This window comes from Piliocolobus tephrosceles, chromosome 15 (genome assembly GCF_002776525.5).
Source record: "Piliocolobus tephrosceles isolate RC106 chromosome 15, ASM277652v3, whole genome shotgun sequence".
Taxonomy (NCBI): domain Eukaryota; kingdom Metazoa; phylum Chordata; class Mammalia; order Primates; family Cercopithecidae; genus Piliocolobus; species Piliocolobus tephrosceles.
Window position 1 is genome coordinate 45640568 of NC_045448.1, and position 14328 is coordinate 45654895.

General features: G+C 36.9%; 1 protein-coding gene across 3 annotated transcripts in view; it reads right to left on the bottom strand.

Moving 5' to 3' along the window:
* The window catches only part of SRBD1 (S1 RNA binding domain 1), a 227066-nt gene that overhangs the window by 33123 nt on the left and 179615 nt on the right, over nt 1–14328 (bottom strand). For all 3 annotated transcript variants that reach the window (XM_023223849.2, XM_023223850.1, XM_023223851.1), the window contains exon 17: nt 323–429. In XM_023223849.2, coding sequence (XP_023079617.1) covers nt 323–429 — 107 coding nt within the window. The remainder of the gene's footprint in view (nt 1–322; nt 430–14328) is intronic.

The following is a 14328-nucleotide window of genomic DNA, read 5'->3' on the forward strand; positions in this document are numbered from 1 at the left end:
ATCTCTACTCTCATGTGGTGGGAAACAACCCTTTTCCATGTTAACCTTACTTAAATTCTATTAGCAACACTAATGCACTCAATGGTTACCATATGCTCTATGCTCTTCACTTTAGACCTGCAATATTAAAAATGATAATGTGAATTGTTATAATTCTTTTCTTACATGATATCTTCCCCTCTGATTACTTAAAGCAATGTATAAACCCATAGATGTTCTATACCTGACAACTTTATGCACGTGTTCCCTTCCTCTAGCCGAGTTTGGACTGGATAGCCAGTTAAACTCAATTCTGTGATCTTCAGCCACAGATTTGTCTCACCTTAACAAAACTTCTGAACAGATGTTAATGTCCACCCCCACAAAGCTGACACATTCTTCTACAACACTGTCCAGTGTTGCCTTGAGTAAAGTCTGGGATACGTCATGCTGAAAAGACAAAGATCAAATATCAAAAGTGAAGGAGACGTAGTTCTTGGACTATTCCATTACTCTGCCTATATTACTGGTAGTTAGCTAACACACACCACGGTAAATTTCTTCATTCCTCTTAAACACACTGTTTGCAGATGTAATTAAGCTGAAGTCAAGCCATCTATGGTTTCTTACTCTTTAAGCTATGCATATATACCTAATTTGAATATAATAGTACCAGTATTTTTCCCTTGCCTAAAATTCTGCCCAGAGCAGTGGTTCTCAAACTTTAGCTTGCATTAAAATCACCTGTATGGCTTGGTAACACACCTACATCCAGATTTCTGATTCAGTAGGTCTAGGGTGGGGTCTAAGAATTTGCATTCTAACAAGTTCCCGGATAATACTGTGGCTGCTAGATCAAAATGAGACATAGTCTCTATGATTCATGCATGGCCTTATAGTGTTATGGAGAAGAAAACATAAGTTACAATAGGAAGCAGTACAATAATAGTAAGATAGTAAATCAAACTTTTGTTTCATCAAATTCAAGATAGTACTGTTTATATGAAGCACCATTATTTTATACACCACTAAGGAAGAAAATAGTCAAACTATGACACATGGTTTCTTATTGCTTAAATTATTTATTTATTTTTTAAATACTGAAAGAGCTCTTTAGACTTATTTAGAAACTGTAAGAACCATATATTATGTACAAATAAGAAAAACATAAGCAATCTAAACTGGCTAAACTATTCCTAAAATTTCTTCACATTCAGTGTTCAATTCTTCTGATCACTTTTATACTCAAAATCATAGGTGTCAAGGTTTTCCATGCAGTATTGTTTTTATGCTATCAAAATCCTTGATAATGTAGCATTTCTTAAAACAGCGATCCTCTGTTGTCTCTGGGACTTTCTTTCAAGCTTCAGATGCTCATTCTTACAAGCTTTGATGATAGTAGCACTATCTTAATCTTAACAGAGGGTATTAACAGAAGAGATTTTGGACAGTAACAAAACTCCTATTCTTTTCTCTAAGATCCTTAAATGGTTTATTATTCAATGGTTTGTTAATTAAAACAACGAAAGGTGTGCAGTTCAGTCATGTCTCTAGGATTAGCAACCAAATTCATGTGGAAACTACACCATGATTTACCACAGGGACAACAGCAACTATAAGACACTATTAAATGTAAGCTGCATTAAAATGTCAGAAAATGCGCATCTTACAATTGGTGAAATGCAATATTTTAAAGTATTTGTTGACTAATTGAAGCTAGGTTACAACAATTAATACACTTGATGTTACTCATAATTCTAAAATTAATGATCTGTGGGACAGCAGACTTCTTTTTACCAACGTCAAGGAAAACAAGGAATATAATCTACTAGAGTCCCCAAGTATTGTGATTACATTATTACCATTTAATAACAGCAGAAGCTTTTGTTCTGGAAGACTGAAGGGTACAGGAATACTTCCGTATTTCAGAGATAACTTATTGGTAACTAGCCAGGCCGCAGCTAAAAATTTTGGAGGTCATTAAAAAAATCTAATAAGCAAGTATCACCATGAAAAAGATCATGAGGTAAAACCTAAGATCTTACCGAGAACTTGGTTACTCGGTTACTCTTGAGTTACAGCTTTTAAGAAGCTAGTCTTTTGTCTAAGCAGATGAAAAGCAGCAAAATGAAAAGGGAACTTTTTAAAATGAGAGGGTAGGAGATAGGATGACAACATAAAGGCAAGCACAAGGATAGCAACAGGAAAAAATATCTGAGGAACACAAAACTACAAACAAACCGGAAAAAGGAAGACTAATTGCTGAGAGCCATTGTAACAAGGGAAACAAGTTGATACAGTACTTCCAAGCACACCAGATGCTTAGGACAGTTAAATGAGTAAGCTACGGTCTCTGCAGCAGATTATTTTGGTTGCCTATCCTAACCTCTAGTTGTCAAACTCCTTCTCTTCCTTTCAAACAGAAGCCTAACCGTGTGTCTAGCATTTATCCCATTTCTGTAAGGCCATATGCTTTGGAAAAGCTGGTCCCACCTCCGATAGACAATGGTGACTGGTTAAAATCCATGTTTTTCAAACTGAGGGTTATGATCAATTAGTAGATCATAAAATTAAATCAGTGACTTGCCACTGGCATAAAAAATGAATAGAATAAACCACATAGAGCATATTGCATACACGCTTAACATCGAATGAATAGGATGAACAATGCAGCCAATTGAGACTACCATGTGTGAGGAATACAACATAAATTGGTCAGGAATAGGTATTTGGTTCACTGATACCTCATTTGATCTTCTGACATAGATTTAATGAAGAGGTTAAAGAGTAACTCTGCAGAGTTATAAGCAAAGTATGTGAGAAGTTTATCTATTGGCAAAGTGCTGATTCCTTCACCAAGTTTAGTTACAAACTTTCAGTGCATTTTTCAGAAAGAATGTTATTGAGTATGAAATTTTTCAGTTCTCAGCAACTGTAGTATTTTAACTGATTTAGTACAAGTGGTCCTTAAAATGAATCACTACATTTAGAAGAAAAAAAGATAGTGAAGTAAAACCTACAGAGGCAAGCTTAACTACCAGATTTGGAAGTGTTGATAGTGACAAAATTGAGAGAAAATGTTGACTTCAATCAGTAACCTTTGACTTGACTTGAGCCACGTTTTATATAGAAAATAATAAACATAAGACTTTAAAATAAGCTTGATTGAAAACATGGTTTTATAAATGTGCAAAACAATAAAAATGACTGACCCCAGATGTATTGTTGGTAATGATATTCTTGTAGATGACAGTGTTAAAATAAAATTTAAAACTTAAAAAACAAAATCACGTGGAACACCCCTACCACAGGGCTAAAATGAAAACAATGGAAAATACCAAATATTGATGTGAATGTGGAGCAACTGGAATGCTCAAACGATAAGTGCATTTTAGGTTATATATGCAAGGCAACGCAGTTTAATGGAGGATTTATTTTATACGGTTTAAATGTAACTTCACATAAAATTAAATCAGATATGTTTACACAATGCAAAAATGCATACTTGTTCCATATACATTTAAACCAGATACATGGTAAGAGAAAAAATGGACAAATTACTAAGAACACCAAAATTGCCAAAACTGACTCAAGAAGAAATAAAAAATCTGAACAAACCTATTAAGTACAGTCAATAAATAATCAAAAATCTCCCAACAAAAAAAAGTTCAGAACCATATAGTTTCATTGGTGAATTCTACCAAACATTTCAAGAACACCAACCCTTCTCAAACTCTTTCAAAAAACAGAAGAGGAGCCAATAGTTCTTACCTATTCTATGAGGCCAGCATCACCCTGATACCAAAGCCAAAGATACCTCAAGAAGAAAGAAACCTACAAACTATTATTTCCTATGAATATCAGTTCAAAAATCCTCAACAAAATACTAATAAACTAAATCCAACAGCCTATTAAAAGGATTGACATACATGACATACATATAATGTATTCAGTATGTATGAACTTAAGAGCCAGACTCACATTGTTTTGATATTAAAACAATCTCTCTTGACATTTTTAAATTTTAACTGTGAAATAATTTCAAATTTAGAAAAGGCATGCAAGAATAGTACAAAAACTTTATTAACCTTCCGTCACATAAATACTTCAGTGTACAGTTCCAAATAACAAAAACATTGACATACCCATAATACAATTATTAAAATCAGAAAACATACTGATGTAATAATATTACCTAACATTCAACCCATGCTCAAATCATCAATTTGCTGAATTCTTCTTTACAGCATTTTCTTCCCAATCCATAATTCAACCCAGGATGACATACTGCATTTAGTTGCCTCATACTTTGTGCTAGGCAGCTTCCAAGATGGTTCCCAATGATCTTCAAATCCTGGTATTGATACACTTGTGGAATTTCCTCCCACTAAGTATAGACTAAGTACAGAATTCACTGATGAATCTCATCTGAATAAATTGTTAAAATTATTTTACTACTCACAATGCCCTGTTTGTGTAAAAAGGTATTTTTAATCTTGACTCAAAATTTGAAAAACACAGCTCAACCATGTACTATATGTGCTCACAGCATTATACTCATGTATTCTAGACTGAAAAAAATTCATGAACAGCCCATATCTATATATTAACTTACATCTGCTCTAAATTTTTGTATTTAGGTATTAAAAACCTATTTAAATATAAGTAAAATATCATTTAACTTACAATGAGTAGTAAAGGTAAGCATTATTTTGAGAAACTTATTTTGAATTACATTTAATTGTATAAGAGAGACATACATATGCCCAAACAGAAGTGATGTGTGGTAAGTGTCCTTGTCATGACGAAGTAAAATGTATTTCCTAGTGTGTCAAAATCAAAAGGTAGGAAAAACAATGGTCTAAGCTAATCATGGTGGTCCCATTCTATTTATTCAATAATGGCAAATGAAATGTGAGGGTAAATCTGCCAGGTACTTCAGAAAAAGACTTCACTGCCCTAAAATAGAGTGAAAAAGAATTAGCCTTTTCTTCTTTTGATTCAAGTATGACTCCCAGTAATCACTGTATCATGTGATAGGACAAGCTTGAAGAAAAGCTAACTTAGCGAGAATGGCAGGTAACATACGTTGAAAGACTGGTTCTTCATTGATATTCTTGAGGTTCTGAATTAACTAGTTCTGTACTCAGCCCCCTGAGCATCTTGTAATAAAATTTTTTTATCATTTAATCAAGAATCAGAAATTTCCTTATTGTTCAGGCCACTTTGAGTAAGGATCTCTGATGTTTTTCTAATTGAAGCAGTCACTTTATTTAGGAGCTCAAAGTCAAGCGGCAAGACTGTGACAATGAAAACAATGACCATACTATCAAAACCCCTTGAGATTTTACTGTCAGGCATTGTTGTAAGGCTTTATAATAGCATGTAACTGAATCCTCACAATTCTAGAAAATGTACATATGACTTTATGCAGCATCTTCATATATAAGATTTTTTTCTAAGGAAATAGCAAGACACTTGCACAAAGGGGTGTGTATGCATGTACAATCTAAATATCCATAGAGATGACTCATACAAATAAAGTGTGCAACAGCCCCATAATGAACTATTCTGATGCCATAAAAAAACACACAGTAGGGGGTGGCTGGCAAGATGGCCGAATAGGAATAACTCCAGTCTGCAGCTCCCAGCGAGATCAATGCAGAAGGCAGGTGATTCTGCATTTCCAACTGAGGTACCTGGCTCATCTCACTGGGACTGGTTAGGTAGTGGGTACAGCCCATGGAGGGCAAGCAGAAGCAGGGTGGAAAGTGCGAGGAGTCAGGGAATTCAACTGGAAAGTGCAAGGAGTCAGGGAACTCCCTCCCCCCCAGCCAAGGGAAGCTGTGAGGAACTGTGCTGTGAGGGACTGTGCCGTGAGGAACGGTACACTCTGGCCCAGATACTAAGCTTTTCCCATGGTCTTTGCAACCTGCAGACCAGATTACCTTGGGTGCCTACACCACCAGGGCCCTGCGTTTCAAGCACAAAACTGGGCAGCCATTTGGGCAACACTGAGCTAGTGGCAGGAGTTTTTTTTTCATACCTCAGTGGTGTCTGGAATGCCAGCGAGCAGAAACAATCACTCCCCTGGAAAGGGGGCTGAAGTCAGGGAGCCAAGTGGTCTAGCTCAGTGGATCCCACCCCCATGGAGCTCAGCAAGCTAAGATCCACTGGATTGAAATTCTCGCTGCCAGCACAGCAGTCTGAAGTCAACCTGGGAGGTTTCCATGTAGTTGTGTGGTTTTGAGTGAGTTTCTTAATCCTGAGTTCTATATTTGATTGCACTGTAGTCTGAGAGACTGTTTGTTATGATTTCTGTTCTTTAGTATTTGCTGAGGAGTGTTGTACTTTCAATTATGTGGTCAATTTTAGAATAAGTGCAATGTGGTGCTGAAAAGAATGCATATTCTGTTGATTTGGGGTGGAGAGTTCTGTTGATGTTTATTAGGCAAACAGGGTCTGGAGTGGACCTCCAGCAAACTCTAGAAGACCTGCAGCAGAGGGGCCTGTTAGAAGGAAAACTAACAAACAGAAAGGAATAGCATCAACATCAACAAAAAGGACGTCCACACAAAATCCCCATCCAAAGGTCACCAACATCAAAGACCAAAGGTAGATAAATCCACAAAGATGAGGAAAAAAAAGGCTGAAAATTCCAAAAACCAGAATGCCCCTTCTCCTCTAAAGGATCACAACCCCTCGCCAGCAAGGGAACAAAACTGGATGGAGAATTAATTTGATGAACTGAAAGAAGTAGGCTTCAGAAGGTGAGTAATAACAAACTACTCTGAGCTAAAGGAGCATGTTCTAACCCAATACAAGGGAACAAAGAACCCTGAAAAAAGGTTAGAGGAATTGCTAACTAAAGGAAAAATAAGCAGAGGTTGCAATCCTAGTCTCTAACCAGTTTAGAGAAGAACATAAATGACCTGATGAAGTTGAAAAACATAGCACGAGAACTTCATGAAGTGTACACAGTATCAATAGCTGAATCGATCAAGTGGAAGAAAGGATATTAACCTTAAATGTAAATGTGCTAAATGCCCCAATTAAAAGACATAGACTGGCAAACTGGATAAAAAGTCAAGACCCATCGGTGGGTGTGCTGTATTCAGGAGACCCATATCATGTGCAAAGACACACAAAGGCTCAAAATAAAGGGATGGAGGAATAGTTATCAAGGAAATGGAAAGGAAAAATAAGCAGGGGATGCAATTCTAGTCTCTAATAAAACAGATTTTAAACCAACAAAGATCAAAAAAGACAAAGAAGGGAATTACATAATGGTAAAGGGATCAATGCAACAAGAGCTAACTATCCTAAATACATATGTGCCCAATACTGGAGCACCCAGATTCACAAAGCAAGTTCCTAGAGACGTACAAAGAAATTTAGTCTCCCACACAATAATAGTGGAAGACTTTAAAACCCCACTGTCAATATCAGACAGATTAATGAGCCAGAAAATTAAAAAGGATATTCAGGACTTGAACTCAGCTCTGGACCAAGCAGACCTAATAGACATCTACAGAACTCTCCACCCCAAATCAACAGAATATACATTCTTTTCAGCACCACATTGCACTTATTCTAAAATTGACCACATAATTGAAAGTACAACACTCCTCAGCAAATACTAAAGAACAGAAATCATAACAAACAGTCTCTCAGACTACAGTGCAATCAAATATAGAACTCAGGATTAAGAAACTCACTCAAAACCACACAACTACATGGAAACCAAACAACCTGCTCCTGAATGACTACTGGATAAATAACGAAATTAAGGCAGAAATAAATAAGTTCTTTGAAACCAATGAGAACAAAGACACAACACACCAGAATCTCTGGGGCACAGCGAAAGCAGTGTTTAAAGGGAAATTTATAGCACTAAATGACCACAGAAGAAAGCACGAAAGATCTAAAATTGACACCCTAACATCACAATTAAAAGAACTAGAGAAGCAACAGCAAACAAATTCAAAAGCTAGCAGAAGACAAGAAATAACTTAAGATCAGATCAGAACTGAAGGAGATACAGACATAAAAAAAACTCTATTTAAAAAAAAAAAAAAAAGAATCCAGGAGCTGGATTTTTGAAGATTAACAAAACAGACCACTAGCCAGACTAATAAAGACGAACAAAGAATCAAATAGACATAATAAAAAAAAATGATAAAGGGCATATCACCACTGATCCCACAGAAGCACAAACTACCATCAGCGAATACTATAAACACCTGTACGCAAATAAACTAGAAAATCCAGAAGAAATGGATAAATTCCTAGACACATACACCCACCCAAGACTGTACCAGGAAAAAGTCGAATCCCTAAATAGACCAATAACAAGTTCTGAAATTGAGGCAGTAATTAATAGCCTGCCAAACAAAAAAAGCCCAGGACCAGATGGATTCACAGCTGAATTCTACTAGAGGTACAAGGAGGAGCTGGTACCATTCCTTCTGAAACCATTCCAAACAACAGAAAAAGAGTGACTCCTCCCTAACTCATTTAATGAGGCCAGCATCATCCTGATACCAAAATCTGGCAGAAACACAACAAAAAAAGAAAATTTCAGGCCAATATCCCTGATGAACATCAATGTGAAAATCCTGAATAAAATACTGGCAAACCGATTCCAGCAGCACATCAAAAAGCTTATCCACTAAGATCAAGTTGGCTTCATCTCTGGGATGTAAGGCTGGTTCAACAAATACAAATCAATAAACGTAATCCATCACATAAACAGAACCAATAACAAAAACTACATGGTTATCTCAGTAGATGCAGAAAAGGCCTTTGATAAAATTCAACACCCCTTCATGCTAAAAATTCTCAATAAACTAGGTATTGATGGGACGTATCTCAAAATAATAAGAGCTATTTATGACAAACACACAGCCAATATCATACTGAATGGGCAAAAGCCGAAAACACTCCCTTTGAAAGCCAGTACAAGACAAGTATGCCCTCTCTCACTACTCCTATTCAACATAGTATTGGAAGTTTTGGCAGGGCAATCAGGCAAGAGAAAGAAATAAAGGGTATTCAAATAGGAAGAGAGGAAGTCAAATTGTCTGTCTGCAGATGACATGATTGTATATTTAGAATATCCCATCATCTCAGCCCAAAATCTCCTTGAGCTGATAAGCAACTTCAGCAAAGTCTCATGATACAAAATCAATGTGCAAAAATCACAAGCATCCCTATACACCAATAATAGACAAACAGAGAGCCAAATCAAATGAACTCCCACTTACAATTGCTACAAAGAGATTAAAATACCTAGGAATACAACTTACAAGGGATGTGAAGGACCTCTTCAAGGAGAACTACAAACCACTGCTCAAGGAAGTAAGAGAGGGCACAAACAAATGGAAAAAACATTCCATGCTCATGGACAGGAGGAATCAATATTGTGAAAATGGCCATACTGTCCAAAGTAATTTATAGATTCTATGCTATCCCCATCAAGCTACCACTGACTTTCTTCAAAAAATTAGGAAAAAACTAGTTTAAATTTCATATGGAACCAAAAAAGAACCCGTATAGCAAAGACAATCCTAAGCAAAAAGAACAAAGCTGGAGGCATCATGCTACCTGACTTCAAACTATACTACAAGACTACAGTAACCAAAACAGCATGGTACTGGTAGCAAAACAAATATATAGACCAATGGAACAGAAAAGAGGTCTCAGCTATAACATCACACATCTACAACCATCTGATCTTTGACAAACTGGACAAAAACAAGCAATGGGGAAAGGATTCCCTATTTAATAAATGGTGTTGGGAAAACTGGCTAGCCATATGCAGAAAACTGAAATGGGACCCCTTCCTTACATCTTATACAAAAATTAACTCAAGATGAATTAAAGACTTAAATGTAAGACCTAAAACCATAAGAACCCTAGAAGAAAACCTAGGCAATACCATACAGGACATAGGCATGAGCAAAGACTTCATGACTAAAACACCAAAAGCAATGACAACAAAAGCAAAAATTGGCAAATGGGATCTAACTAAACCAAAGAGCTCCTGCACAGGAAAAGAAGCTATCATCAGAGTGAACAGGCAACCTACAGAATGGGAGAAAAATTCTGCAATCTATCCATCTGACAAAGGGCTAATATCCAGAATCTACAGGGAACTTAAACAAATTTATAAGAAAAAAACCACCCCATCAAAAAGTAGGTGAAGGATATGAACAGACACTTCTCAAAAGAAGACATTTATGCGGCCAACAAACATGAAAAAAAGCTCATCATCACTGGTCATTAGAGAAACACATATCAAAACCACAATGAGATACAATCTCACGCCAGTTAGAATGGCGATCATTAAGTTAGGAAACAACAGATGCTGGAGAGGATGTGGAGAAATTGGAACACTTTAACACTGTTGGTGGGAGTGTAAATTAGTTCAACCATTGTGGAAGACAGTGTGGTGATTCCTCAAGGATATAGAACCAGAAATACCATTTGACCCAGCAATCCCATACTGGGTATATACTCAAAGACCACTATAAAGACACATGCACATGTATGTTTATTGCAGCACTATTCACAATAGCAAAGACTTGGAACCAACCCAAATGCCCATCAATGATAGACTGGATAAAGAAAATGTGGCACATATACACCATGGAATACTATGCTGCCATAAAAAAGAACGAATTCATGTCCTTTGCAGGGACATGAAGCTGGAAGCCATCATTCTCAGCAAACTAACACAGGAACAGAAAACCACACACTGCATGTTCTCACTCATAAATGGGACTTGAACAATGAGAACACATGGACACAGGGAGGGGAATGTCACACACTGGGGCCTGTCAGGGGGTGGAAGGTTAGGGAAGGGATAGCATTAGGAGAAATACCTAATGTAGATGATGGGCTGATGGGTGCAGCAAACCACTATGGCACATGTATACCTATGTATCAAACCTGCATGTTCTGTACATGTATTCCAGAACTTAAAGTATAACACAAAACAAAAACAAAACAGTAGACCAGTTACTTCACCAAAACATCCCACAAGAAAAAAGGTCCAAGTTAACACACTAAATTTAGAAGTTTTAAAAACTCCTGTAGCAGCTATGTATGTAATAGAAACTTCTGGAAACACTGCCATCAGGTCAGCTGTAAATATAAATTTTGCCTATAAAGTTAACCGTATTTCTTTTCTTTTCTTTTCTTTTTGAGATGAAGTCTCACCCTGTCGCCCAAGCTGGAGTGCAAAGGCGCAATCTTGGCTCACCACAACCTCCGCCTCCCGGGTTCAAGCGATTCTCCTGCCTCAGCCTCCTGGTAGCTGGGATTACATGCATATGCCACCATGCTCAGATAATGTTGTCTTTTTAGTAGTGACAGGGTTTTTCCATGTTGGTCAGGCTGGTCTTGAACTCCCGACCTCAGGTGATCTGCCCACCTCAGGCTCCCAAAGTACTGGGATTACAGGTGTGAGCCACCGCGCCCGGCCAACACTATTTTCTAAAACTAAAATCGTATCTATTTGGTGGAAGGAATACTGAACAAAATTCCATATTGTTTCCATAATAATGTCTTTGACATTAAAGCAGAGGCAGTCATTTGCCATTCTAAAAACATTTCTAAGCAACTATTTTGTATCAGACACTGTGCAAGTTGGGCTATGTGTTCAAAGTATAGAAAAAATCATATGTATTCCATGGTCTTCAAAAAGCTCCATTTAGATCTGCTGAAAGCTGAGTTGTAACACATCACTCTACTGGCAGTAACTGGTACAAGAAGCAAGAGGGTCCCAGGACTAACAGTGCCAATAATCCCTAAGGACTTCATGCCAGGAAAAATGGACTGTTCCATTTTTAAATAGAAGTTACCCAACTCTGAATTTTTGGGCAAGTTATTTGAATTGTATAAACAGTCTCTCTTTCGAATTCAAGGAAATCTGGGACATTATATTTTTATTAAAATTTATGAGATTTTTACAAAGGAATATAAGTGATCACTTATGCTAGTCAGCTTTTGTTCTAAGGTCAGAATTCTCAAAAAATAAAACTTTATTATTCTACCACAAACTTCTGAAAAACCTGCTCAAACTGCTGTGTTTTATTTTGTCCTGAAGGACTAAAACTATCTAACAACTATTATTTTTTTAAAGTCCTTCCAGATGAAACACTGTGGACTACAGTTTCTAGAGCAACAAAATTTCATTTTACATTCCCCATACTAAACTTGAAGTTTTTCCCATAGTGGTTTTCTAGTGCAATATTCTTGAGTCTTTATTTTACTCAGCAATCATCATCTACTCATGTCTCTTCCTGCCCCTTAGTACTGCCAAATTACAAAATGCAGCTAGAAAACCAAAGATGCAAAAAAACTTTACAGGTGCAGGGTCACTAGGGTAAATGAAAATATACTGAATTCTTAAAAAATACAAAGAGAGTGGATGCTGAGTGCGCCCATCACAAAAATAACTGTGAGGTAATGCATGTTAATTAGCAAGAGTTAACTATTTTGCAATGTATATGCACCTCAAAACGTCATGCTGTATGTGACAAATATATACAATGTTATTTTGTCAAATAAAAAAAATAAATTTAAGCTTAAACCATGAAAAAAGAGCTTTACAGGCACAGTCTATTCAATTTCAAATAAAGCAAGTTTACGTCTTCATTTTGAATCTCTTTTTCTTTGATTGACATGTGGCAGTTTTTAAGAGTCATCCAGACAAGTGTGTGCTGAATGACCCATGATAGACAGAACTGACAGGAGGCTGGGAAACATCTGAGAAAACAGTGTGTGCTTAAGAAAGCTCCTCCTCCAATTAATCAAATCCAGTAAACAGGAAGTCTTTATATAGTCCCTTTAAAGACAATGTTCAGCACCAAAGAAATGCTTTAGTTAACTATGTAAAAACCCATGTGTTCTAGCTCTACTGATCACAGACAAGCACACAGAACAAATAATATTGGAAGAAGACCTTGAAAAAGGTATCTTCATAAGCACATTCTTTTAAAAATACATACTTCAAACACCAGAAGATTTTTATTTTATAAATGCATAAACATGTAAAATAAACAATTCATTGTGCCTATAAGGCTCTGGTATTAAGATGGCAAAGGGCATCAGCACTGAAAGGATGTTTTCCAGATCCTGAAACATAGATCGAAGCATGGCCAGTGGTCATAAGAGGGAAAAAAATAAACAGAAAGACATTCTCTTTGCAAATCCTCCTCCTCTGATAAAACATATGGAAGGTATGCTGAAGACTCCTTTACTGCTAACTCAGTATCAGGTTTGCATGAACCTATTATCAATTACTCATGCCAACTTGACAGAAGGATCCTTGGAACAATGATCGTCTTACTTGTTCTGCACAAGACAAATGGAAACTAATTTTTCTCAAGGCATGGACCTTCTCACGTATCAAATGAGTGCCCGTGTTGTTCAGTGAGATCTCCCCATTCTGGATGGCTTCAATTCTTATGTTCCCAGGACAGTGTGTAACCCCTGGAATCTCCATTCAGCTCACAAATCTTTAGCAGCTTTTCTATCCCAGCCCTCACTGCATCTTGGCTTACATATGTGTACCTTAATATTTGGCAACCAATTTTATTTTTCAGAGAAATAAAGTCAGTTTATTCTGTCAAGGATCTCCTACCTCTAAAAACAGATAATAATTTCATAAATTTTTAAAGGGTCAATGTTCTCAGATTCCCTATACAATCGATTATGTGTTAGAATCAATTTAATCACCTCCTTTGCAGGGCTCTCAATTAGAATGTCAAGGGTCTCCAGTTGACTTAAACTTTTGGCCCAGAGTTGTTTGTGTCAGCAATATCTGAAATCTGATATGTTCCAGAATCAAGCCTTTCTTGCCTATTTGCATTTTTTTTATTTATTATTATACTTTAAGTTCTTGGGCACATGTGCACAACATGCAGGTTTGTTACATATGTATACATGGGCCATGTTGGTTTGCTGCATCCATTCACTCGTCATTTACATTAGGTATTTCTCCTAATGCTATCCCTCCCCACTCCCCTCACCCCACAACAGGCCCTGGTATGTGATGTTCCCCACCCTGTGTCCAAGCCTTCTCACTGTTCAATTCCCACCTTTGAGTGAGAACATGCAGTGTTTGATTTTCTGTCCTTGCAACAGTTTGCTCAGAATGATGGTTTCCAGCTTCATCCATGTCCCTACAAAGGACATGAACCCATCCTTTTTTATGGCTGCATAGTATTCCATATATGTGCCACATTTTCTTTATCCAGTCTATCACTGATGGACATTTGGGTTAGTTCCAAGTCTTTGCTTTATTGAATAGTGAGTATTTGGCAACCAATTTCAGACAGT